The sequence below is a fragment of the Halichoeres trimaculatus genome, unplaced genomic scaffold (genome assembly GCF_033239565.1).
Source record: "Halichoeres trimaculatus isolate MK-OKI-2021-1 unplaced genomic scaffold, fHalTri1.1 fHalTri1_scaffold_9, whole genome shotgun sequence".
NCBI lineage: Eukaryota > Metazoa > Chordata > Actinopteri > Labriformes > Labridae > Halichoeres > Halichoeres trimaculatus.
In genome coordinates, this window is record NW_027437188.1 from 18,797,434 (window position 1) to 18,822,413 (window position 24,980).

At 39.3% G+C, this 24,980-nt stretch overlaps 2 protein-coding genes across 3 annotated transcripts; one reads left to right on the plus strand and one right to left on the minus strand.

Moving 5' to 3' along the window:
- Nucleotides 1-292: 292 nt before the first annotated feature.
- aasdhppt (aminoadipate-semialdehyde dehydrogenase-phosphopantetheinyl transferase) lies at nucleotides 293-14,347 on the minus strand. Its single transcript, XM_074680409.1, has 7 exons — nucleotides 13,690-14,347; nucleotides 13,463-13,576; nucleotides 12,035-12,164; nucleotides 11,306-11,427; nucleotides 9,702-9,863; nucleotides 3,217-3,285; nucleotides 293-2,838 (listed from the first exon to the last, which is right to left on the minus strand). Exons 1-7 carry the CDS (start codon nucleotides 13,831-13,833, stop codon nucleotides 2,680-2,682), a joined length of 900 nt encoding a protein of 299 aa, XP_074536510.1. The 5' UTR covers nucleotides 13,834-14,347; the 3' UTR covers nucleotides 293-2,679.
- A 208-nt stretch (nucleotides 14,348-14,555) lies between these two features.
- Nucleotides 14,556-23,468, plus strand: msantd4 (Myb/SANT-like DNA-binding domain containing 4 with coiled-coils). Of its 2 annotated transcripts, XM_074678788.1 has the most exons (5): nucleotides 14,556-14,609; nucleotides 15,873-16,643; nucleotides 17,416-17,511; nucleotides 17,715-18,014; nucleotides 19,421-23,467. In XM_074678788.1, the coding sequence occupies exons 2-5, from the start codon at nucleotides 16,536-16,538 to the stop codon at nucleotides 20,180-20,182; spliced, it is 1,266 nt and encodes a 421-aa protein (XP_074534889.1). In that variant the 5' UTR covers nucleotides 14,556-14,609; nucleotides 15,873-16,535; the 3' UTR covers nucleotides 20,183-23,467. The 2 variants fall into 2 exon arrangements, with proteins under 2 accessions (XP_074534889.1, XP_074534890.1); XM_074678789.1 differs by lacking the exon at nucleotides 14,556-14,609 and having other exon boundaries at nucleotides 16,507-16,643; nucleotides 19,421-23,468.
- Nucleotides 23,469-24,980: the final 1,512 nt, after the last annotated feature.

Here is a 24,980-nt window from a genome sequence, read left to right on the forward strand (position 1 = left end):
TAGGGGTACAGACAAGCAGCAACAAAATGAAACGGACGTCAGAGATGCATTATAACGACAATAGCGGTCATGATCAGCACAGAATAGGACTTAAAGGTCCCATATTCTGCTCCTTTTCTGCAGTTTAATATGGATCATTAATGTCTTCATGAAATGGTAGTAACATGTTTTGGTCCAAAAAGCCAATAAATCAAGCACAGCAGCATTGTTTCCAGGCTCTCATAGCCCCTCTGTTCGGAACGCTCTGATTTAGTGGGCGTGACCTTCATATGTAAATGAGCCACTGCTGATATCGCCTTGCTCTTACGCGTCACTGAGAGCGGCGCCACGAGCTCCCAGTGCACAATGTTAAGAAAACAGCGAAGCTCGTTTACCGTAACATTACAGGCTAAAACAACAGGCTAACTGCAGCTAAAGTTAGCATCCTGAAGCTAACACAGGGACAGGGGGGACACTGAGGAAAAGCTCTTACATCTGCTCCACAGCACACAGCATTTAAAATACTCACATTTCCAGGGTCTGAGGTTTGTTGGCGGATAGTTCGTAATGCGCCTCGATTCAGGACCAGTATATTCGATAGCCCTCCGTTGTACTGTCCAAAGTTGGAAAAGCAGTCGTCCTGAAGTGACTAGCACACATGCACAGTTTTACTGAGTGTAGCTGGCACATTTCCTTGATAAATCAACTCTAGCCACTCAGTCTTGTCTTCCCCTGAGATGGGAAGCTTGTGTAACTATGTGGCTGTTTACAGCCAAAAACAGAGCAGTGATGTTTCTTCAACCTTGGCATTCTCCTCAGGGGAACAGCAGGGAGGTGGTTCGGGGGTATCTGCTCAGGTTAACCAATCAGGTCAGACTTGCTCCTGATTGGTCAAAAAAGGGAATTGCTGACGTCGGCAAATCCCCAAAATCCAAACAGCTCGTTTTAGCTCAGGATTTTACATTCAAAAGCACTAAGTACAGGTTTTGTCATTAAATATCACATTTTGTGGGCTGGGAGGAAAACCAAAGACCTACAAATTTCACTAAAAGACTTAATAAAGTGATTTTTGCATAATATGGAACCTTTAAATTAGCAATTAAACATTATAAGTAGAAATAAGACCAGGATGGAATTAGGTAACAAAACTCTGAGGGCACAAGTTCTAACTTTCAGAGGGAGAGGTGAGCAGCCCTATCTAGCATTTAGCGTTGCTAAATTAAAATTAAAGTATGTCTTAACAGTTAACCAACATTTGGCATTGCTTACATTTGTTAGAAGAACTAATGGGCTCATCTAACGCACACCTGGTCCATAAATCTACAAACTAGACAAACTACAAGTTTGGAACATTTTAAGCATTCCTCAAAACTGATTTCAAGATACAGATGAAATAACTCACTTATTTTGCTTTAATTTATGTGTCATGTTTCCCAAATAATTACAGTAAAATGACAAATGTTCTGCAGCAGCCTCTTCATGCGTTTATGTAATAGTTCTCAGCTCAGAGGTGGAGTGTGTGCTCAATAGACTGCATGTACTGTGCACACATATCCTCTAAAAGCTTGATTTCCTTCAGTTCATTTACAGAGGAGAAAGTCTATCATTGCAGATAGAAATTCACACAATGTCATGCAGAAACTGGTCATAAAGCTGCAGACTGACGATACTTGAGATGTAGTTGGGATAGAAAAATGGGGCTGACATGAACAGCAAAATAAAAAGAGAGAGTAAGAGTGTGAAAGTCAACTAAATGTCCTCTACTGAAATAGACACAACCAGATGGAGAAAGCAGAGAGAGAGATGCAGAAAAAGACAGACGAAAACCTGTAGGAGATAACAGAGTCAAAGATACTTGGAAATACAGAGGAAGTGAGAAAGACTCACAGCTAATGAGTACTTCACACACATTTAGGGCTGCGATGCCAGGAATCCATATTTTATGTGTGACAATGAAAGTTTCTCTGGTTCTGATTTAAGCCACGATACAACAAATTAATGTGTTTTTGCACATTTTTTCACCACATAATCAATCAAACATAAAAAACAATGCTTTCACTGGCTGCTGTTCTTTCTTTTACATCATATTTTTTGCATGGAGTCATTAACTGGGCTGACATATTTTAAAATGCTTGCGAATATTGATGACTAACTGTAGTGAGTTATGACTGCTCAATGCACATACACGTGTGACAGAAAGAATGATGGGACACAGACAACAGAGGGAAGAAAATAAAACTGGTAAATTTACTTTTAGTTTCATTAACTTTGGCTTCAAAAAATGAAAAGTTGAGAAAAAACAGACTTTAGTAGAAAAAATAAAAAACTTGGAGTAACATCTGAGAAATGATCCTAGAATATACATATATTTTTTTGCAAAACATAGACATCACATTGTGACAGGAAGCCAAAACCTACAGGATGTCCGTCTATTTATTAATAGATATTTGGATGCACTTGGGTGTGTGTGGTCTCTTAACTGAGTTTCTCTGTCTAAAGCTTTGCAGACAGAAGGTGTCAGATGCTCTATAGATTCTGAGATCCTCTGAGACAAACCTGCCATTTCTGACACTATAAATAAAACTTGTGTTGAACGGAAAAGCAGCTTTCCTTGTCAATCTATGTGCTCCCTTTTGAAAGGTGTGTGTGTGTGTGTGTGTCAGTGTGTGCATTTGGGGTGAGTCAGTGTGAGACAGGGCGTTATTGGGTTGTCTGTGTATCTCCCTGCCTCTGCGGGGCTTCAGCCTTCATCTCAAAGCTGTCCCAGTAGGCGGGGTCTTCCTCCGTCAGAGGCGAGGCCGAGGTGATGAGGTCACTGAATGACAGCAGTGTGAAAGTTGTGGCAGGAGGAGGAGACGGCTAAAGGTGAGAAAAATAGAATGAAGTAAAAATACAAACTACTGATTACTTCATTATTACAGTGTTAAGTTCTTCATTTGTCAAGTGTAAAAGTAAAATCACAGTGATACATTTCAATTATTGTGGAAATGTTCATCTATGGCTTTGACAGAGTTTGACTGCCTCAATTGTTTTTTTCGATAAAGGTCTGTCTAAAAATCTAAGTCCAGTACTCACTGCTCAAGGCTTTTATCACCTGGGCACAACTTTCTGTCTCTTTAGCTGTTCAATGAAGGTCTGTTCATCCACTCTAGCTCAACTGTTCTTCAAATTTATATTTTAATTACATTTCAAAACCCAGTAGTAAATGTTGATAGTGTAAATGTTATTTGTCCTTACTGAGAGGCCTGGCTTATCTGCTGGTCCAAGAGCTACTGCAACGTGATGATCAGCACCCAGCATGCTTTCCTGCAGAAAGGCATTAACATCAAGACAAGACAGACAGACAGGCATCAGCTTTTCAGAAACACAAGCACAACATTAAATAACACTTAGAGTGCATTGTTATTTATGTATCCACAAATATTACAGAAAAAGTGAGACAACTTGAACTATGAGACAACTACTTCATATGTGTATCATCACAAGATAACACACTTTACATGACAACTCCAATGTTATTTTCAGAATATATTTATTTGATGTACAGATGTAAATATCTACTGTGTTTGAATGATGTTCAGATATCCACTGCATTTACAAGTCAAAAGCTGCTGAAGTGATATCAGGCTTCTACATATTCACTGAAATCTGTCAACTCTGAGCTTGAAGCTTTAAACTCTAAATCCATTTTATGTTATGAATGTTTAATGCATGCTGCCAAATTTGGTCCTGTTCTAAACCTGTGAATTGTGCGTATCTTTAAATCCAGGGCCTACCTTTTCAAATATCACCTGAGATCACTGCATCCATCTTGTTGTCACATTTATTATTACATATAGCACACACATTTTGAAGATTATCACTCCCTCTGTCTAATGCATCTTGTTAGAGGTCATAAAATCAGATGCGAGTTACAAAGGTGGGCAACACAACGGCTTCTTCAAAAGGGAAGCAAAATTTGGAAAGCCGACATTGACAATGTGCAGTGTAAGCTTTAAAGGCAGCTTCCTTCATGTTCACATGAGACATAGGCCAACAGAGTTCCTCAGTGATCTTAAAAAAAAGTCTCACTTTTAGACAAATGTCTGATCATAATCCACAACTTAAAACAAGATTATCAGCACCAAAACAGGTTATTATAAAATGCAATTATTCAGCTCCAGGTTGGGTTGGGCAGGATTGATTTATGGCACGTAGTCCCTATGACAACACCACACCATCTAACAGAGTTTTGGAGTTAGAAGAGAGATCTGTGTTTTTCCCCTGTGAAAAACAACATATTGGATTAATTTTGCAGTAATGGTGGACAACAGAGCTGTACTGTCAGACAGAAAAAGGACAGAGGAGCAGAAGAAAGCTTAACGGGAAAGTGAAAGAGCATGGGCTAAAGGCTAAAACACTAGCTAAAGGTTAAGACACAGGTTAAGCTGTTTGTGATAATGTTTATTTAAACCCTCATGCAGCAGTTATTCTGCAGTGGTCTGTTCAAACTTAAGCGACTATCGTTAAAATAACAAATGCGGTTACATTTGCTTTGCTTGGTGAGGTTGGAGTTGGTAGAGGAGCACTGGCTGGATGTAACCAAGGTTTACTTACATTATACGTTGGACCATGAACTTGTCTCAAAGCGACGGGTTGTGAGTGGCGCCAAATATAGCCTGGTACCAAACCACGCTTCAAACTGAGTTTTCAAAGAATACTTGTCACATTTCAGACAAAGCTCTATGTAACTGTAAATAAAAACAATACCTTGTCATTGTCACAAAAAGATCTGCTCTCCATTTGCTCCAAAACAAACTCACACCTCAGTAAGAGTCACTCTCTAGCGAAAGTGAGTGCCAGCACTCATGGGAAACCAGTCTTTATCCCTGAAAAACACTAGCTTTCACAGATAGTGCTCACAGCTCCTTTAAAGGTAACACACCTTTAGCATCCAAGATGGTGCCGCGGATGGTCGCCTCGGTACTGCGCTCTCTTGTACTTAATGTGCTTTGTGTGTTTTTGACATCCTTTTCAGTGCACTATTTTCATATTCTCAATTTTATGTTTTTTATTTTATTTTAACTTATGTATATATTTTTGTTTTTCTCTGTACAAAGCTCCTTAATTTTATGGTTATCTTTATTTTTATCTCACTACTTAAGCTCTATTTTTTTCTATTTTTTCAATATTTAGTGTGTGTTTATAATAATTGTACAGGGGGGGTGTGGTTAACCGGAGTCTAATTCCTTGTTTTCTTGAGATACTTGGTGAATAAAAGCAAATCAGATTCTAAACCTGATTCCAATAAATTTCCCTCAAACATGGTGTCCTTCATATAATTAGTTTTTTTCAAAGTGATTTAAGTCCAGACATGTTTTTTTTTTGTTCACAGATATTTCGGTTTGCTTTTGTTTCTTTTGGTGCTACAAATGGGGTTTGATGCAACGGATTAGCAGAGAAGAGAACAAAAATGTCATTTTACTTTTCAAGAACCTGTTGCATTGTGCACTGCACCAACCTGATGTCTCTTTGCCTGATCCCTACAACGCACCATAGCTCCAAATTAACAATATTGTCTTTATAAGACATACCGTCCATCTTTCAAGGGAGTCGGTGACTTTGATGCTGTTTTTTGATCAGGAACTCACCTCTAACTTTTCCAAATCAAATGCAAATGCAATCTGCGTCACACCTGGCCTTGTTGCCATACTGACAGACTTGTGCATTTAAAGCCAAATGCTGAGTTTGTGTATGTGGGAGTGACAGGTGGTGGGATGTGTGTTTTTAGCTGTGGATTTGTCACAGAATAGCAGATAGCAAAATCAATAGAAGTAGTGGAAAACTGTGAGTAATTTTATTAATGTCATTTTGTGTTTAAAGAACTGTACTGGCTTTGTAAGTCTATTTCTCACGTGTTTTATTTTGTGTGCTTTTGTGTCCAGGGGCTGCTATGATGACATCACCAGAGGTCAGCAGGAAGTAATAAGTCTCATTGCTGCTCTCTGATCTAACAAATCAGCTCACAGAGAGCCAGAGGACACGCAGCCAACAGCCTCCCTGCTCCTCTCATCTCTCTGTTAACACTGAGCTCTGAGCGTGTCCAGCTACATAAGAGACAAATCCCAAAAATCGATTAAGTACGGGTTCATTTGACCTCTCAGGGTCACTGCAATCATGCACTGATCTCAAATAATGATGTGTGTCGCAGTTTCTCAAGGCACAGTGGGGGATGAAGAGCTTCACTCAGGTGTATTAGTGCAGTGTCAGGTCTATGGATCTTTCCAGACTGTTCTCTGATTGATTTTAGGTGCTTTTTGATCTTCTGGTCAATACTGAGCTTTTCAAATATTTTATAGCTACTGTTATTGTTGTTGACATATTTTATAGCTGGATATCTGTTTTACAATTTACTCATCATAATTTTGTTTTGTCCTGATTTTTGTTTGGAATGTAGTTTTCTTATCAAGTCTGTTTTTGTTGAATGTTGTTTGTATGTGGTTCAGAGTTTGATTACCAATCATACTCTGCCACATCTGCAGGGGCACTTAATAACTGCCATTCTGTTATTTCAATATTTACTCCCCATGATTGCATACTTTACTTCAGACGTGGTATATTGTATCTTTCTGTTATTGTGAAACATTTATTACTTTTGTTGCTTATTACTCTCATAAATGAGAGGAATTAGCTAGATTGTCAGCAGCAGGACTAAAAGGGTGGCCATGGGTGCCAAGGCTACCCTTACCCCTAAAATACATTTATGTTTCGCTGTTTGGTTTGTGAGAAGCAGGTCTGTTTCTTTATTAGTTTGAGAAAAAAAATGGAGCGTAGAGCAGAAAGACAAACAACATCCAAAAAGAAACTCCAGCAGCAAAGAAACCAAATAGAGCACCTTGCTTTACATTTGCATGGAGGTATAACTTCTTAGTTCAATATTACTGCTGGGTACTCATGCATACAGGGTTTGGAACAGGTTGAAAAGTCTGTAGGTGCTTAAAAGTTTGATGATGTTAGTTGCAACATGCTGCTTGCATTTTTGATTCAAATTTCAGAGTACAGCATTTCTTTTCTAGAACTTTGGATTGTGACTTTTGCTGTGACATATAACCTTTAATTTTTAGTCCCCAAAAAATTAAGCTTAAAGATTTGAATTTTTCTCTGTTCTGTTTCTATTAATGATCAAGATGAAAAAAACTAAACCAGGGGTGGCCAACCTGTGGCTCATGAGCCACATGTGGCTTTTTTGCCTTTTGGTGTGCAGCTCTTCGATCCATTCATAATTTATATATATATATATATATATATATATATATATATATATATATATATATATATATATATATATATATATATATATATATATATATATATATATATATAGTGGGATCAGTATTAACAAGTACTTGGGTGACAACATTGATACTTAAGTTTCAGTTTCTCTTCTCTACATGTACTCTTTTCATCGCTCATATGCTCATAGCTATTTAGATAGATAGATAGATAGATAGATAGATAGATAGATAGATAGATAGATAGATAGATAGATAGATAGATAGATAGATAGATAGATAGATAGATAGATAGATAGATAGATAGATAGATAGATAGATAGAAAGAAAGATAGATAGATAGATAGATAGATAGATAGATAGATAGATAGATAGATAGATAGATAGATAGATAGATAGATAGATAGATAGATAGATTGATTGATTGATAGATAGATAGAACTTTGTCTCCTCTGCAGTAAAAACTGAAATTTACTTTGACACGGCTCCAAGTACAAATTCAAATACACTTGCAAACACAAATCTTGCTTTGAAAAGATTGAAAACAAATTGATTTTCATTTTATGTCATTTTGTTTATGTGTGAGAAGAAGTGTGTTGGAAAGACCGCGTGTGATGTGGCTCTTTGTAGTACTATGGTAATTTTTGCAGCTCTTGGTCTCTGGCTGGTTGGCCACCCCTGAACTAAATGCTAATGCTAGAACATAATTAATGAAGTTTGTTGAAAACTAAAAAATAAGACAGCTTCATAGAAATATTTCACTCCAACAGTATGTGCCCATTTTTTGTCTCTATACATTTACTTCACTGATTCTTGTGACAACTTTTAATCATTTTGTATGAAAACAAATAAAACATTCAGTACCATGCTGTTACTCAATTCCCCTTTGATCGATCGTGGTGAGCTGATATTCTCTGGTGTGAAAACACAGACACTAAAACAGCATTAAAGCTTCCTGACCTGAGAGGTTTCAAGGCAGCTTTTCAAAGCTGCTCTAACCTTTTAACAGTCACATGTTAATATTGCCACCAATGGGCAGGGACAAAAGAGGGGAGGAGGGGAGAACAGAGGAAAAACCCAAAGGGTGGGAGGAGAGGTGAGGAGGGGAAAAAGAGAGAGCAGTAACATGAAAATGAAGGAAGGAGATGACAAAAGAAAGATGGGAGAAGATAGAAGAAGAAGAGGACCCATCAAAGCAGAGTAGAGAGGAGGTGGATTGTAGGTGAGGAAGACAACAAGAAGGGGAGGAGCTGAACATGGGAGCTGAAATGGGAAATGGAAAAGGAGAGGGGAGAGGGCAAAAGATGAGTGTTGTGCTCTGATGCACCTCTAATCTCTTGTTGTGGTGTTAGAGGGGTATGAGGGCCACTTGAGAGCCCTTCCTGTTACAATCTCATGTGTGTATTTGTCAGAAAGACCACCTGTGATTCACTTTGCAGATGCTTATTGAGGGGGGGGGGGGGGGGGGGGGGGGGGGGGGCACTGGGGAAAAGAGCATGGATAGTCCCTGTGCATCTGTTAGACCCATCTGCTACCTGGAGGCTCATCAAACCTGCTTCTTTACATGTTCTTACAAAGACTTATGACAAGTTACCAACAACCATTTATCAAACTATCTGAAGTTGAAAAAATGAAATACATTTGTTTTGAGGTATTTTATATCTTTAGCTCTTAATATTCACGATATGTATTCTAAATTATCCCATATGGACGCACCCTTATTTATTTTCCTTTAAAACGACGGCCAGTCATGTCAAGTGTAGATACGACAGGCCATACACAACTACAGCAGAGCTATAGCTCTGAACTACAGCATTGACCCATAGACTGTTGACCTCCAGGAAGTTTATCATTACCATTATGCTGCCTAGCAACCAATCAGGACCAGCTGGGATTGGACAAATTAGATATGACCTGGTGACTCCCGAGGCAAATAAACAACAAATTTGCTTCTTCCTCACTTGTTGTACCCTCCGTTATGGGCTCTTAACCCTAAGCATGTTGTCTTTATCAATAAACAAACAGGAAGGTGGTTTACAGTATATATCCTCGACTGTTTCATGACAATAATGCTATTTAACATCTTTTCTTAATTATCAAGGTAGCAAAACTGACATTTCTCTGTATCAAATGCAAGAATTAAAAGTTAGTACAAAAACAGTGATAGACTGGCAGGTTTTAAAAAATGTCACTGAATTAGTGAATGTCACACTGTAGGCAGAGCAACCTCTTGCCGTAAACCACACAGTGATGTTCACCTAAAAATTGATTCATGATGTGTATAAAATGTTCATGATGTCTAATCTGGGAATTACTGGAGTCTTTAATTTGACTACAAACTGTGCTTTCAAATGTTTCATTTGACAGAGGACAGAGAAATCAATCCCACCTAAGTTCTTGGTTGTTTTATTTTTTATTTTTTAAAAACTCTTGCTTATCAAACACACTCACTTCAAATATCCAGTCCACCTCTTCTTCGTCATCCAGGTACATCTTGGTCAGACACTGTACCCTGCCCTGTGTGAGCGGCTCGGCCGACAGGTGAAACTCCACCCTCTGCAGGTTGAAGCCCAGACCTATGCCGATAGCTTTGATGAAGCTCTCCTTCAGAGCCTGTGAGAAAGAAAGAAGAAACACAGTCATGACTGTAAACCAGCACTGCAGTACATCTCTGACCTTTGAATTATATCTACACTCCCTCGCGATCCCTGAGGTCTGCTGATCACTTTTACCTCGTGGTCCAAAAAACCCGTTTAAAGACCCGAGGTGATCGAGACTTTCAGAATAGAATAGAACTTTATTGTCATTGTAACAAGAACGAAATTGAAGTCACAGCAGTGTGCTGCACAGTGGCTCAGAGGACGTCAATAAAAAGGACCATCAACACGGTCAGAAACATCACTGACTGCTCTCTCCTCACACTGGAAGAACTGCACCATTCCTGCTACCTCCGAAAGGCAGGTATATATATATATATATATATATATATATATATGTATATATATATATATATATATATATATATATATATATATATATATATATATATATATATATATATATATATATATATATATATATATATATATATATGTGTGTGTGTGTGTGTGTGTGTATGTGTATATGTATATATAAATATATATTTTCTTATTTTATTTTTATTTTGTATCTTATTTTACTTTACTTTACTTGTGTTTGCACCTCACACTGTTTTGCACTGACTGAAGAGCTTCTGCAATTTCATTGTACTTGTTGCAATGACAAATAAAGTTCTATTCTATTATATTCTATTGTATTCTATTCTATGAAGGACAGTCTATTAATGTGTGTTTATGTGTACTTAACTGTGAAAATGAACAAACAGAAATCCATGCACACATGTAAAGTAGTGTGTATTCAAAAGATATTTCATGTATGTTTGTGTGTGAAGCCAAAACCCTTCTCAGGCACTAATGAGCCACAACAACAGTGTTACAAGGCTAATCACTATGGCAACCGTCGAACTCTACCATTAGTCAACAGTGTTGTGATGATATCAGAGCTTGACGTCTCTGTGCCACCCTCTCAATTTCACAACATCTTTACTTAGCACCACCATCTCTGTTGCTGTCCGTCTGTATGTGTGTGTGTGTTTGTGTGCTTGTTCACTTGTGAGTGTTTGCACTGGCAAGGAAGAAAAAATATGAGAAGACAAAAGGACGAAAGCTGAGAAAGGGAAACAAAGACCTCTTATGTATTTGTGTGGAAGAACACTGAGATAGAAGGACCAAATGTGAGGAGAATGAAGAAAATGAGGAGAAGAGTGGGTACAAAATGCTCAAAAGTGTGTGTGTGTGTGTGTGTGTGTGTGTGTGTGTGTGTGTGTGTGTGTGTGTGTGTGTGTGTGTGTGTGTGTGTGTGTGTGTGTGTGTGTGTGTCTTAAAGGCCACCAACAATGTTATTTTCTCCTCTCATTTTCTTCAAACACATGTGCAACAATTAGAGGGGCAGGACACACAGCTTGTGGGGCCAAGCAATGCAATGCGATGGCAGGGTTGTATGGTTGCCATGGTTACCCAGTGGCGGTAGAACATGGCGAGCTGCTGGTGCTCTGAGCCAGCTGATTGGATGACACTCCACTCGTACGCTGTAAACTGACGAGTCATGATGCGGAAAAACTCTGGCACTGAGCTGCTACCTGTAGGAGGAAAGAGTTGGGGGGGGGGGGGGGGGGGGAGTGCAAAAAGAACAAAGGATTGAGATGCAGACAGAGGGGAAAGACAAGGACAGAAGGAAAGAGAGGGAAGAGGGTGAAGAGGAAGCAGAGGAAGATGTACGGACAAAGGAAAATTATGTCCACACAACTTCTGTATTTTAAGAGCAGTTTCCTCAGAATCACCACCACACACACACACACACACACACACACACACACACACACACACACACACACACACACACACACACACACACACAAATGCAGTTTTTACATTATCAAGGCAACAGTGACCCCTTGTGGTCAACTTAAAAAATGTGAAAACTACCACTACTGCATCATGCTTGGAAGTGTCAATGCTTACATTTATGGAACTGGCTGTTAAATACACATTTAAACAAGAAAAGGATGCTCAAACTTGTGGTCAGTCTATTCTTTTTTAGAAAATATATATGTTACTTTGTCTCCATTGTTTCTGTCTCTGGATTTGCAATAATATTTGTTTCCCCAAATCATAAAAGTGTCATTTCAAAATATCTGCCAGTTGTTACCAAAAAGTGCTTCAACATTTCTCCACCTGAGTATTTACCTGGCATTGAGGTCTTCATGATATCCACTCCCACCTGCATCCCCTTCTCTGCAGCGAGCACTGCATAGTCCCCTTGATGTGACAGGTTGAAACTCCAGGCGACAGGTTCTGCACCTAAATCAGAACCAACCTGTACAAAGAGAGTGCAACAGAAATCAAATAGTGTACCTTTTTATAATGTGTTTGCAAATTTACCACCCAGAAACTATTTCCAAGGCATAACAAAAAAATGCATGGATTCATTTTAAGCTGTTACCCAAACCAGTCCAGCTTTATTTAAATAGCACCCTTCAAACAAAGTTACAAGGGGCTTTTCAAGAAAACACACTACATTTGAGAACACATAAAACAACAATAAAACAATGTAAGACAAGTAGAAGGTCAATATAAAGCAAGACAATAAAAATGGGTTTCAAGAAGAGATTTAAAAGTTGAAACTGAATTTGCCTTCCTAAGACCCTCTGGCAGGGAACCCAAGCTTAAGCAAAGTTATGAAGTTTTTAATAAGAATAAACCACGATCTGCCTGTTTTGGACCAAATTAAGAAGATAAATTTCAAAAAGTCCGCAACCAAAGTGTTGTTGAAGGGCCACTGACAAGTTATTAAGTGCTTTAACTGTATTTTCTCTTTTATTAGCGGATCAGTTAATTGACCAGCTGGTCTAAATTTTCTTCAAATCCAAAGATTTTTTGAGCACATAATCTGACTTTTAGAGTTCACCAAAAGGAGAAAGCTATTTAAAAATTATAACCAAACCATTCATATTAGTTCCCAGTATAAATATAATACTATTATCAAAATTTTGCTGCTGCTGTCTTGGTCAGGACACTCTTGGAAAAGAGATTTTTAATCTCAATGAGTCTTTCCTGGTTAAATAAAGGTTTAATAATAATAAAAAATATTCTAAAGCTCAGGCAAAGATAGCAAAATGTGATACAGTTTATGATTCACCTGTTCTACAGTGCATCATATACTGTTAGTAGATGTGCTGTTACAGAAATGAGAAAACCATCCATCATCAGGAATTGCTTCAATTATGACTCTTTCTTTCTCTGAGAGTCCCTTAAATTTCATCATTTTGAACAGGAGTGAGAAATTTCAAACTCCAAACTTGAGCCAGCACACTGAAATTTTCTGAGAAGTCAGAATAAATCAACAATAACAAACAACTAATAAAACATTTTTCTTTTGCAAGTAAATAACTGTAAAAGCCAATTACATTGATTATATTTCAGCATAAAAAATATCACTTTGATGAAACAGCATGCATCTGCTGGTGAATCAATCATTTCAGGAACACAAAAAATATTTTGTAGATCAGCAATATGCCATTAATTTGAGGCATTGATGACTTAAACATTGGTGAGCTGATTATTGTGTTTAGCACTGTATACATTGTTTAAAAATACTTGAGACATGGAATGAACCTTCAGTGGGGCTGCGAGGTAAGGTTTCCCTCTGGGAGATCTTTCAAGTCTTATCTCTGACCAGGGGATTCCCATCCTTTCACATACAAATCTCCTTAGCAACAACCTGCCAACCTGAAGGGGTGACAGAGAGAAAGTAATGAAAAACAACACTAATGGACAGTCTTAAGCAGATCACCTGTACTTGTTGGAAAATGAAGAGTCTTAAAACAAAAGGGCAGACCCACCATGGCTGATTTAGCATCCTTAGCAAACACAAACTGCCCGATCCTGTCCTTCTCCTCCTTCTGGATGCAGCGAGCAGCAAACAGCCACTCAGACCTGCTCGGTGTCCATGATCCACAGCGGAAAGCCCAGCGAACAGAGGCCATCTCCTCACCTCCACCTGTTCACTTGAACTCCTCCACAATGACTGTCTGCTAATGAGCTAACGGTAGCATTTTGCTTTAGCATTAGAAGTTTGTCCTAGACCAAAAACTTTTGGGGGTGGGAGAGGTTAAATTTTGAACATCAGGTTTCCACGGTTCATTGCCGGTTGACAGAGTTGGTGCAGATTAAACTATCACATGAAACTTATCTTTGTTTACAGGATCTGACAGCGCTGCACATGCCCGGAAGAGCCTGACAAGATTCAATGTTGTCATAAGTGGGCGCGGTGGGGGATTGACCAATAGGAGCCTTCACAACTGTAAGCGACTGCCGATGCCTTCAAATGCTCTTTAGATTATTGTAAATGAGGCAACATAAGTTTAAGTCCCTATAAATACATCGTTTCGAAACAATCTCTTGTTATGTTTCCGACAACTTTATACCACTATAGCTTATTAACTCTAAATATTGTGTTACTTAACCCCCGTAACCCCTAAAAACGTTTGTATACTCTAACAAATCAAACTCATACAGATGTCTTTCTTTTTCTAGCAGCGATATGGAGGAAAATAACCTGATTGCTTACAAGTAAGGTATCATAAATTTAGATTACATATTTTCATTTGTTCTTTAACCGCTCAAATCGTTTTAGTTGATATTAAGTCGTATATAGCGCCTAATCGTTTAAGATATACAATGTCCGAGTCGTCTTTGAAAGCATCATCAAAATTGTACCTCCAGGATGTTGTTTTGATTGCAGAACATCTGTTTGTGGAAGGTGAGAAATCTTTACATTATAATGTTGGAAACGTTAAACTACAGGTAGTGATTGAAAGAGAGGTCATCCAAAAACAGCGTTGCATTTTGCGGTATGCAAGAGAAAATATGGTAGTGCTCGCCAGGTTCGAAAAATGATTTCGTACCGTACTACTGCACGAAAAAAAAACGATGTATGAATCAGGAAAAATAGAGACGCAATGACATAACCTAGAAGCACTGCGATATTTATAAGCAGTGTTCATTTTTTAGGTTCCCAGAGTAACGTTCGTTTCATAAGCATACGTATAATCTCCATCTCATGTTGTATTTAATCATCATAATGCCAGTAGAAATAAACAGCAGATGATAGGCAAATGCTTTTGGTAGGTGATGGCCAATAAACGTCGGAGGAAACCAAATCATGGGAGAAATAGCAACATAAAACCCACGTTCACTATGTCAGTAAAACGAGCACCTTTCTGTCTAAAAGAGTTAAAATGAAACGATAAACGACTTTAAGAATGGTTCATGTGATAAAACATCTTGAAAGATTGTGTCCTAACTATGAGAGAACCAATATTACAGTACCGTTTGGTACACATAGAAATTCTTAAAGCTCCTGTTAGGAACTCATGGTTTGTGCAGTTTGGCGCCCCCTGTAGACAAAATGTTTTCTCTTGTCTCTTTACTGACTTTTTGTCTTTATTTTATTTGTTTGTTTATTAAATGATCAATTCCATTCTGCTGTTTTTTTGTCTTTAAGCTTATTACTGTGATAAACAACCACAGGTCCAAATCAAACTTTGGCTGTCTGAGGACTGTGGCGTCTGAAAAACCCTCATATTGGGGTTTAAAAAACAAAAACAAAAACTCAGCATTGTTTTTCAAGCAAAGTTGCTCCATTACTTCACCACAAATAGCAGTATTTATTTCGGGACCTTCTGATATTGTGTTTTCAAGGCCTGTATTTGTCTCACAAACTACAAGTAATACATGTCCTTGACCAATATCTGTAACTGATACACAATGACAGAAGAAATAAGAATGCTTTCCTCCAAAATTTAGAATTTAGAAACTTCTACACATGATTCTGTTGAAATGCCTTACAGCAATTACACGTTAACGAGGTAGGAAATTAGACGAGAGAGAAAAAGACCCAGAGGGAAAGACACAATGTCAACAAAGCCAAGATAGCCCACTTCTTAATCCATTTTAGTCATTGCCCATTGGTAAAATAAAACCAACACGTCTCCTAAGTGTCTGTTTTATGTTTAATCTCCAGGAAGAATGGCCTTTTCAACCTGTGATGCTCCCCTTCCTGTGTAAGCTCAACTGGCATCCATCCCATCCAGGGAGCATGGGAACCCTCTACACGTTTGGTCTTTCTAATGCTCTGTGTCCCGGGCTTCAACAAATCACAGCCTTAATCAGGGAAAATAAGCTCCCTCTTCATCTGGAAATTAAAGAAAGCTTTGGATGATTAACTCCATCAGCCAACCAGCTGTGACTTCTGCCACTGCAGTTTTTTTCTTTTTTTTTTTTTTAAGAACTTTATATTTGCAGAACTTTGAAGCTCACATGCTGCTGCACAGAGCCAGCCTCTAGTCTAACAGCTGGGATCTGTCTTCCAGGTGGAAAACTTCACAGGAGCTGCCGGTGCCACTGAGGGAGTGCCAGTTGATGAAACTGTTGCTCATTTAAAGAAAGTTATGCTGCCAGACATGGCCTAACCTCAACAACAAACATCCACAAATCTCTGCATCTGATGACAGAGCCCCCACCGTCTCTCTGACCTTTGTTCTGGCTCTCTTTGTACCTTCGTTTTTATACTTCTCCCTCCAGACTTCTGCCTTCACCTTTAGCTTGTTTTTCCCTTGCTGTCTCTACTAGTCTCTGTTTCTGGGGTTTTTGACCCTTCCTTCCTGTCAAGCTGGATTTCCTGCAGATGAAGCATCTGAAGAGGAAGAGGAAGAGCAACTACAGCGTGAGAGAAACACAGACTCTCATCAGGGAGATCCACAAGAGGAGAGATGTGTTGTTCTCCAGGCAGCAGGTTCAAACTTAAACTTTTTCTATGTAATCTGATGGATCAGAATACCTTAACAAAAAGCTAAAAACACCTTCTGACAAGCCCATCACATTATGCTGCAGGCTAATTTGGATGTACAGCACCTCAACATCTACGTAACAAAGTTTAGACGAAGCATTAATTTGTGGACACCTCTCTGCTGAGCTGGGTAGACCATCAACAGATAGAACAGCAGCATAATCCAAACTCTACTGTCTGATAAGCAATTATCATTTATGGGCCCAGGAAGCGAAAACTGTACCTGCTCTTCTCCTTTCAGTGCGTTAGGAAAGGCAGAGGAACACACTGGATTTGGACCTTTCAGTAGTCAGCATAAATAGCATAAATACATAAGTAAAAAAGTATTCATCCACCAGTGTCAGTCTAAATCTGCTAAATGAAAAAAGAAAGCACACAACAGAGATGCTAAATATGTGTCACATTAAAGGTATGCCTGCATTACCTGGTTTGTCCTCCAGAGAGCACTGACACAATTCAGTTTTCAGCTGTGAGATGCAGTTCAGAAATTCATAATCCATCATGAAAAACACATCTTTTCATGCATTCTGGTCAAACAATTTGAATGTTGTAGACTTATAGAAAAATTGCCCCCCAGTGATCATCCTCTGTCCAAAACCAGATGATTCAATTTTGTTTTCCAGACATGGTTATTTTTTTTTATTATTATTTAATTGAAAAATGGTATGCAAACACTAAATGTTGCTTTTTCTCTTTTGTTGTCTTTGTGTTTGAGCAGAACACAGCCATCAACGAGCTGAAGAGACAGGCATGGGAGGAAGTTGCACGAGGTGTCAATTCATTGGGGGAGGGAGAGCTTCGTACTGCTGCTGAAGTATGTTTATCTTCATTGCGTTAAAAAGTCAGATAAAGATTTATCAGATTTCACAGATAAAGTTATGCCAGACAGAATTTTTAAGAATATTTCATAGTTATCAACATCAACAGACAGTGATCTATGTTGTGATCACAAGTAAAGCATCCTCAGTATCACCCCCCTCCTATCTTCTACATGCTTCCAACTATCCTCCTGCACAGGTGAAGCGTCGTTACCTGGACTGGCGTGCACTCATGAAGAGAAAGCAGCTCCAGGCTGAGTTCTCTCTGTCCTCCTCCTCCTCCTCCTCTGTGGCCCTGAAGACTGAGTACGATCAGTCATCCCCTGAGCATGAGGCAGCTTCTCTGGGATCTGGCTGTGACCAGCTACTTGACCTCTCGGGCCTCCCAAAGGATTGTCACTGTGACTGGCCGGAGCTGGAGGGTCTTGGTGAGCCAAGTGGACAGGCCATGATAGCACCCCTGGGTGTGAAGATGGAGGAAGATGCCAGTGAATACAGAGTAAGAAACAGAAGACAATGCTGCTACAGAAATGGTGTTTTAAGGACAGAGGCTTCTATAGATTCTGATTAATCTGATTAATGCTTTTGTCAAACCTCTTTATGCCTTAGATGAAGAGCTTGAATTAAGAACATCCTCATAGGAGAGGAATCAGCCCACACTGACATGACAGTGTTTGCTAACGTGTTAAATAGTGTCATTAATGTTCTCATCAGCAGACATAGTGATGATTAACATATCAGTGATTATGCCAATACACTGAAAAGCTTAAGTGGTCCTTGTTAAGCTTGTCTTTTGATTGGGCTCATGTAGGTCCACAAGGAAGAGATCAAATTTAATTAACAAGGGTGTTATTCAATGAAAACTTAATTTAAACTTGATTTAATGTTAGCTTCTGCTGATTGCATTAAAGCATTTCATTGTCAGTTCAAATTGTGGGGCATGTGTTACCATAGCTCAGTGTAAATGCCTGAACCCTCTAATTAGCCTTTTTTTAACAGCATTATTTGCATTTATGTCAACAAAACAAGCCCTAAAAAGTCACAGTTTACCTGTCTTCCTGTTTCTGGTCCCACAGTCAGTGCATGTCTAGGTCACCCTTGGCCTGGATCTCTTGTGCAGCTATGGCCCTCTTGAGCTGTTTGCGTTGATTTTGAGTAGAGCTGGGATGATATGCTATTTTTGTGATTTAGTTCTTTAACGATTTTTGGGGATTCGATTTAAATTGCGTTTCTTCAATATTTACAATTTTTGTCAATTTTGATTTCACTTTTTTAATGGCGGACTATGCAAAAAAGTTAAATGATGACAATGTCCACAGACTATATTAGGAGCCATAATTTTCCATAGAATGGACATCATGTGAGTCAGAGAGAAACATTTCACCCTCTGCTGGAGAAAAGTGGTAACTTTTTTCAAATCCAGTTTGTAATAAGACTAAAATGAAGAATTTGAATCTGAAAAAAAAAAAAAAAGATTTCATGACAAAGAATCTTGATTTTGAAATTGCCAAACGACAAATCCCAATATCTCGATTGTCTATTTTTTCTCCTAGCCCTAATTTTTAGGCATGCATGTACTTCAAAGCAGAACAGAAGATGTTGAATTCAAATCTGCTGAATTAGAAGAAATGTTACAAAGATATTTTTTGTTAATGTTACTATGCTCAAAATTTTGCATCTAGCCTGAAAAGCACTCTTTTGACCTAAAAAAGTTGCATTGTTTTCCTCTAAGCTTCTTTGACATCAGCAGTGTTTGTTTTCTTGTAAAGCCCTTCAAGATGTTACAAATGTTAAGTGTATTTAGGGCTGCTTAATAGTCTTGTCCTTTTCTGACAACTTAACCAAAATTTAAGGTGTTAAAAATAGTTGAACTGCTCTTTTAACGTTCTTTCTCTGCCATTTTAGCTCAATGGTGAGGGTGACGTAGGCAACGAAGACATAGATGAAGAAGATATCCCCTCCCTTCTCAGTGACATTGAGTCACGTGGTGATGGACACGTCGGGAATATTTACTGCCACAATGACTTGGATATGCTCAGCTCCTCCAAGACTCCAACTTCCACCTTCAGTGGAGACCTCCCACTCCCTGGAGGCCTGATGGGGATGCCGGCTCAAGCCCTCGGTGGAGTAAACAATTATGAAACCATGGGGCCAGGGTTTTTGGTTGCTGTTGAAAAACAACGGTTGGAGCTGGAGAAGCAGCGCCTGGCTGTAGAAACTGAACGCCTGGCTGTGGAGAAAGAGAGACTGGCGGTGGAGAAGGAGCATCTTCGACAGATGGAGGTGGAGAGGGAACGGCTGCAGATTGAGAGAGAGAGGCTACAGGTGGAGAGGGAAAGATTGAGGCTCCTGCTCCTCAGCCAATCAGAGCATGCCGACTCCTCCTTCAACCTGCAGCCGCAGCAAAGCCCAGCGTCATCCTCCACGCCTGCTTTATCCTCCACTCATCATGATGGACAGAGGGAGAGGGAAAAAGAGAGCAAAGGCTGGACATCAGCTGTGGATCTGGAGACAGAAAGGCTGAAACTGGAGAAGGTGAGACTGCAGCTGGAGAAAGAGAGACTGCAGTTTTTTAAATTTGAGGCTGGCAGGCTGCAGATTGAGAGAGAGCGCCTTCATGTGGAGAAAGAGAGAATGCAGCTGCACAATGATCACCAGAGCCACTGAAAGCAAGACTCATAGAAAAGAGGAGAAAGCTTAACAGCTTCAAGGATACATTTAAATACAAAACTAGAAAAAAAACAGGGTCTATGTGGATTTGCATAAGAAGCTGCTCACTTCTGAAGTCCCCCACTCATTGGGCTTTTTCCAAGGAGAAGACTGACACTGAGGGCTGACATATTTACGACCATCATGATGAAGCAGTGCCTTATGATGTCTTTATGACTGGGGTGACAGGATAGAGAAGATGCTATGCTATTAAAAATCACAAAATAAGATTTGTTCTGCACGTGCATCTGGCTATGACATGTTTGATTTATTCGATGTGACAAGTTTTAACAGCTGTTCAGGCCATATCTTGACACGCCAATGCACAAAATGTTCCACTGGGGAATCAGTGTCACACACTGTAGAAATGTTCATAAAGGTATGTACATAAAAAAGGGATCTGTGAGGTTTTATGGCTAAAATACACCAGATATGTCTGTAGTGCGTCTGCGTTCCATTAAGGCAAACAGATCTAACATGTTTCTTTTAATTTAATGTATATACCAAGCAGCAACTTCCGGTCTAAGAATATGAGTCAGTGCAAAAGTGCTGAAATCTGCTGTTTCTTGAGTGTCTGCTTGAGGCTAGCTCCAAAAGTACCAGAAGTCACATACACACCAAGCCAATAAAGACATTTTCAAAGCAGAAATCAACCTATTTACAGCCTGGTTCAAAAAACCTATCAGCACACACTGTATAAGGGTGAATTTTTTTCTAACTTGGCCATTCAGAGGATATTAGGATTGCGAGCTCGTCCAATCAGAGGCACAGCTCAGGGTCACATGACCGACAGGTGCCCTATAGCTGTACGCAAAGCCTTTGCCACTACCAGTATGGTCGGGATAGCCGATCTGCTTCGTTTTACGTTTCAGAAACAGACGGGTGATGTCAGGGAGACTACATCCATGTTTCTACAGTCTATGGTATAAACTCACACAGGTTATGTTCTATTGCGGTACGTCTGTGTGGCTGGTCCGTCGTGTTGCAGGTAATACGCAGCTGCCCTGTTTTTGATGGAAACTGTAATGCATAAATTCAGCGTAGGGAAGGTCCAGGGGGACAGGGAGTCATGACCGAAAACTACCTTAAACACCTAGTGACTTTCAAAATAAAACAGAACAGGTCAAAATCAGTTGGTATTTAGCTTGACTAGGATGACAAACTTACATAACGAGCAGAGCCAGACCAGAAATCAACAGGTTTGAGGTTTTACAGTCCAACATGAGTAAAGAAAGACTTATCAAAGGAGTGGGAAGTACAGGAACTCCTCGGTCTTGTGACTCCAGCTGTCTGTCAGTCACACTGCTTGTCGGACTGAACAAGAAGCTGGTGTAAGTTGACAAACGCAGACGTATCTGGTGTATTTCAGGTGTTATTCTGAATTTATGCAGGAAAACAGTGCTACTTAATCTACTGCATGGGTGCTAGCCTTCTTACCTTAGTTTCCAATGTAGAGAAAGCGAAAACAAACACCATCACTTGCAAAGACTGTTCTTTTTTCCATAGCACTTATACTGTTAAACTTTTGTGTTAAAACATTGTTTACACATTAATGATGTGATTTTATACAAGAGTTTTGAAGTAATAGTCTCACATTTGCTCTAATTTGGCAAAGCCCAGGATTGCAGCCGCAATAAATGGCTCATTGCTGTTAGAGTGTCCCAGTCAACAATGACAGGGGACAGTGCGTTTTCTGACCAAGAAACCGAAGCAGCTAAAAGGAACTCAGCCATCATTTTATATCTTACATGCGCTGTTCCTTCTCAGAAGCCTCAAAACCATTTCACTGGAATGAGTCTTCTTAAGATCACAGCTTTATTGCCTTTATGAGTGGAGGACTTGAAAAACAATCTAAACATCTTTGATGAGCAGCCTTACTAGAAGTTTGCATGCAAAAAAATCAAATAAGTATCTGAATTTCCTGTGCACAAAAAAGAGTGGTAAAGCGGTGCTGGGAAATGATCACTTATTGACATGAACACTCCGAAATAGCACTGTAATGTTGTGAACAATTATGTTTTTTTACAGATCACCCTCTCAGAGCACTAACCCTTAATTCCATCCCTGGTTTGCATGTTTTGTCCTTTTCTTCATGTTGATATGTCTGTAAATAAAGTTTTTGGAGAGGAATGGGAGTAAAAAACACTGTTAACAGAGTTGAATAATATCAATCCCCACAGTACTGCTTTTGATGACCAGCCTCCTCTGGTCTCTCTCATGCCTTTGTGTTCTCAGCTCTGCCTTTGAAGAAAGATATTGAAAGAGAATAAGAAGATGATTGCATTTTTTTGTGTCCTCAGCATTGATGCTCCTTGGGAAACCCATCAGGGGTCCCGTTGATCAATGCAGGCTAATAAGAAGAGACAAGCGTTTCAAATCACTCTGAGAGCATAGCTTTAAATCTCTAAAGAGTCAACTTTTGAGGATTTCACTAAAGCTGATGTAACCCAGTGACACTCATTTCTCTTTTTATTTCAAAATTGATTTTTTTTTTCATGTCTCAGAGGCTGACTGGAAGTCTCTTTTTCTGCAGAGCTGGAACTTTTAAATCATAATAAAGGTGGAAAGTGTGAAATGACATACATCAAGTGTTCGAGCCTCCTTAACTAAAATTTCGTGAGCTCCTACAGACCCTCACACATCCGTATACTATTGGCATATACTGTTTGCAGATACGCACTCTTACTGAATACACACAAGCACAGTGCAGGGAGGATTTCATGGCAGGCAGATCAAATTATAGTGGGTACGTTTTTCACATTTAAGGTTTGTTGTCTTCCTATGAGATGAAGGCTCCGTCAGTTAAAACTGTTTTGAAAATTTGTTTTAATGTTTAGAGATGGTACTGCCCAAATTCCAACCATGTTTTCTCTCTTTTAGGATTTCATGTTGTTCTGATTTGCGAAAGAAATGCTGTCAGATTGAAACGTTGGGTTAAATGAAGAAATACAGCTTTCACTCTCCAGGATGTTTTACAAAGAGCAGAGACAAGATCCAGGTGTCCCTTGTCAACTGTTCCACCACAGAATCAAACTCAAAGCTAACAGACTGTGTTCCCGATACAGCCAAAAAGGTCTCATCCAACGGGTCGAATACCTTTTCTACAATTCTATAATTTCACTTAGCAGGTGCCAATGTCCAAAGTGGTTGCCATCAAATGCCAGAAGAAGTGTTTTTTTTCTTTGTGTAAAATAATTTATCCACAACTAACCACACTTAAAATCAGCATCAACAATATTGTTCAACCTTCAGCAACATTCAATAATTAGTGCAAATTATTCACTAAGAGCTGGGTCTGGGTCTATACTGTGTTTTCATATGTTTAGGCCTGTCATCTACATAAAACTGTTTTACCCATTAAAAATGATGTTTGGTGAAAACTGTGACCTAAGTTAACATTTTGGAATCTCCAGTTTCGTGTAGATGCTAGGAAACAGGGTTTTTGGTTCTCAAACATCACAGCTGAATGACGGGGGTTCATTCTGATTGGCTGGCAGGGGTTTCACATCTGAAAAACGCTGTCAATTATGGGTTTGGCACATATCGGCGGATTTGCCTGGTGTGTGTTGACAAAAGTACTGGGGGGGGGGTATTAGTTTTTGAAAATACCTGGCTATGTGTGTACAAGGCCTAAGACTTTCTGACTTTTCTTTGATAGTTAGACAGGAGACCAATACAGCATGTAGGCTAAGTTGCCTGGATACTGAATCATGGACAATTTTCAATGTTGAAATGTGTGTGTGTTCATTTTTCACTATGCGTCATAAAGCTGTGTATCATCAGCTTATAGTCAAATATTCTGATGTCAACACATTAAAAGTTTCTGTCATAACTTGCAGAGAATAAAAATGACTTGTGCTTTCACAAAATTTGATCTCATCATGATAGTTGGAGGCCACCCTGACAACCAGTTCAACCTCACTCATACAACTATAAGACGAAGAATGACTCTTTGTATAAATCTTATACCTCTGCATATTTTCTTTTGATTATTCATATGTCACCTGAAGTACATTACCCATGGTGCACTGCATAAATCTCGAGTCTTTCCATGGTGCTCACTTCCTTTCACAGTGATGGATGAACAAGGAACATCTGGGTAAAAGAAAAAAAGACAACCGCCGTGTTGGCCAGGCTCTAAAGGGTACAAAAGGGTCATGAACCAAAGCAGTAATGGATGATTTCAAACATGATGCTGGTGATGTATTGATTCTAGCTGCAGGGAACAGACGCCAACAGTGAATAAAGGAAGTACTGGTACTTTTCCTTTGGAAGCACCGTGAGTGAGGACATCTATCAGAAGGATCCACAAAACTAATAAAAATATTATTTTGTCTCTTCCCATCAAAAATGTTTCAAGAATAACTTAAAGTGTGTTCAATGTGTGGATTCCACATAGAAAATTTTCCACGAAATCTCAGCAGGGGAGAAAACGACCACACCACCAGCTTCAACACCAACAACAACAAAACAGCACAAGGTTGAACAGGGGGGAGATGCGAAATTCAATTTCTTATACGATCAAAGAATATATAGGCACAGTGGAGGTGGTCATGATGAGAGAGGAGCTGTAGGGGGAAAAATCATAGTTTAAGATGGATTTCCCCAAGAGACAGATGGAAAAAATGGAAAAATGAGGTATGTCAGGGAGTAAGGGGAATGGGGGAGAATAAGCAGAGGAATACAGAATGGAGAAAAAAAGGAGGGGCTGAGCAGAATGAGGGATAATGTGGAGCTGAGAGAGACTGAGGGAGAA

Coding starts and splice junctions, on each gene's coding strand:
- msantd4 (XM_074678788.1), top strand. CDS start 16,536: ATGAAGCATCTGAAGAGGAAGAGGAAGAGCAACTACAGCGTGAGAGAA. Junction 16,644..17,415: donor TGTTGTTCTCCAGGCAGCAG/GTTCAAACTTAA, acceptor GTGTTTGAGCAG/AACACAGCCATCAACGAGCT. Junction 17,512..17,714: donor AGCTTCGTACTGCTGCTGAA/GTATGTTTATCT, acceptor CCTCCTGCACAG/GTGAAGCGTCGTTACCTGGA.
- aasdhppt (XM_074680409.1), bottom strand. CDS start 13,833: ATGGCCTCTGTTCGCTGGGCTTTCCGCTGTGGATCATGGACACCGAGC. Junction 12,165..13,462: donor ACCTCGCAGCCCCACTGAAG/GTTCATTCCATG, acceptor CTCTTTGTACAG/GTTGGTTCTGATTTAGGTGC. Junction 3,286..9,701: donor AGGTGGACTGGATATTTGAA/GTGAGTGTGTTT, acceptor GCCTTTCTGCAG/GAAAGCATGCTGGGTGCTGA.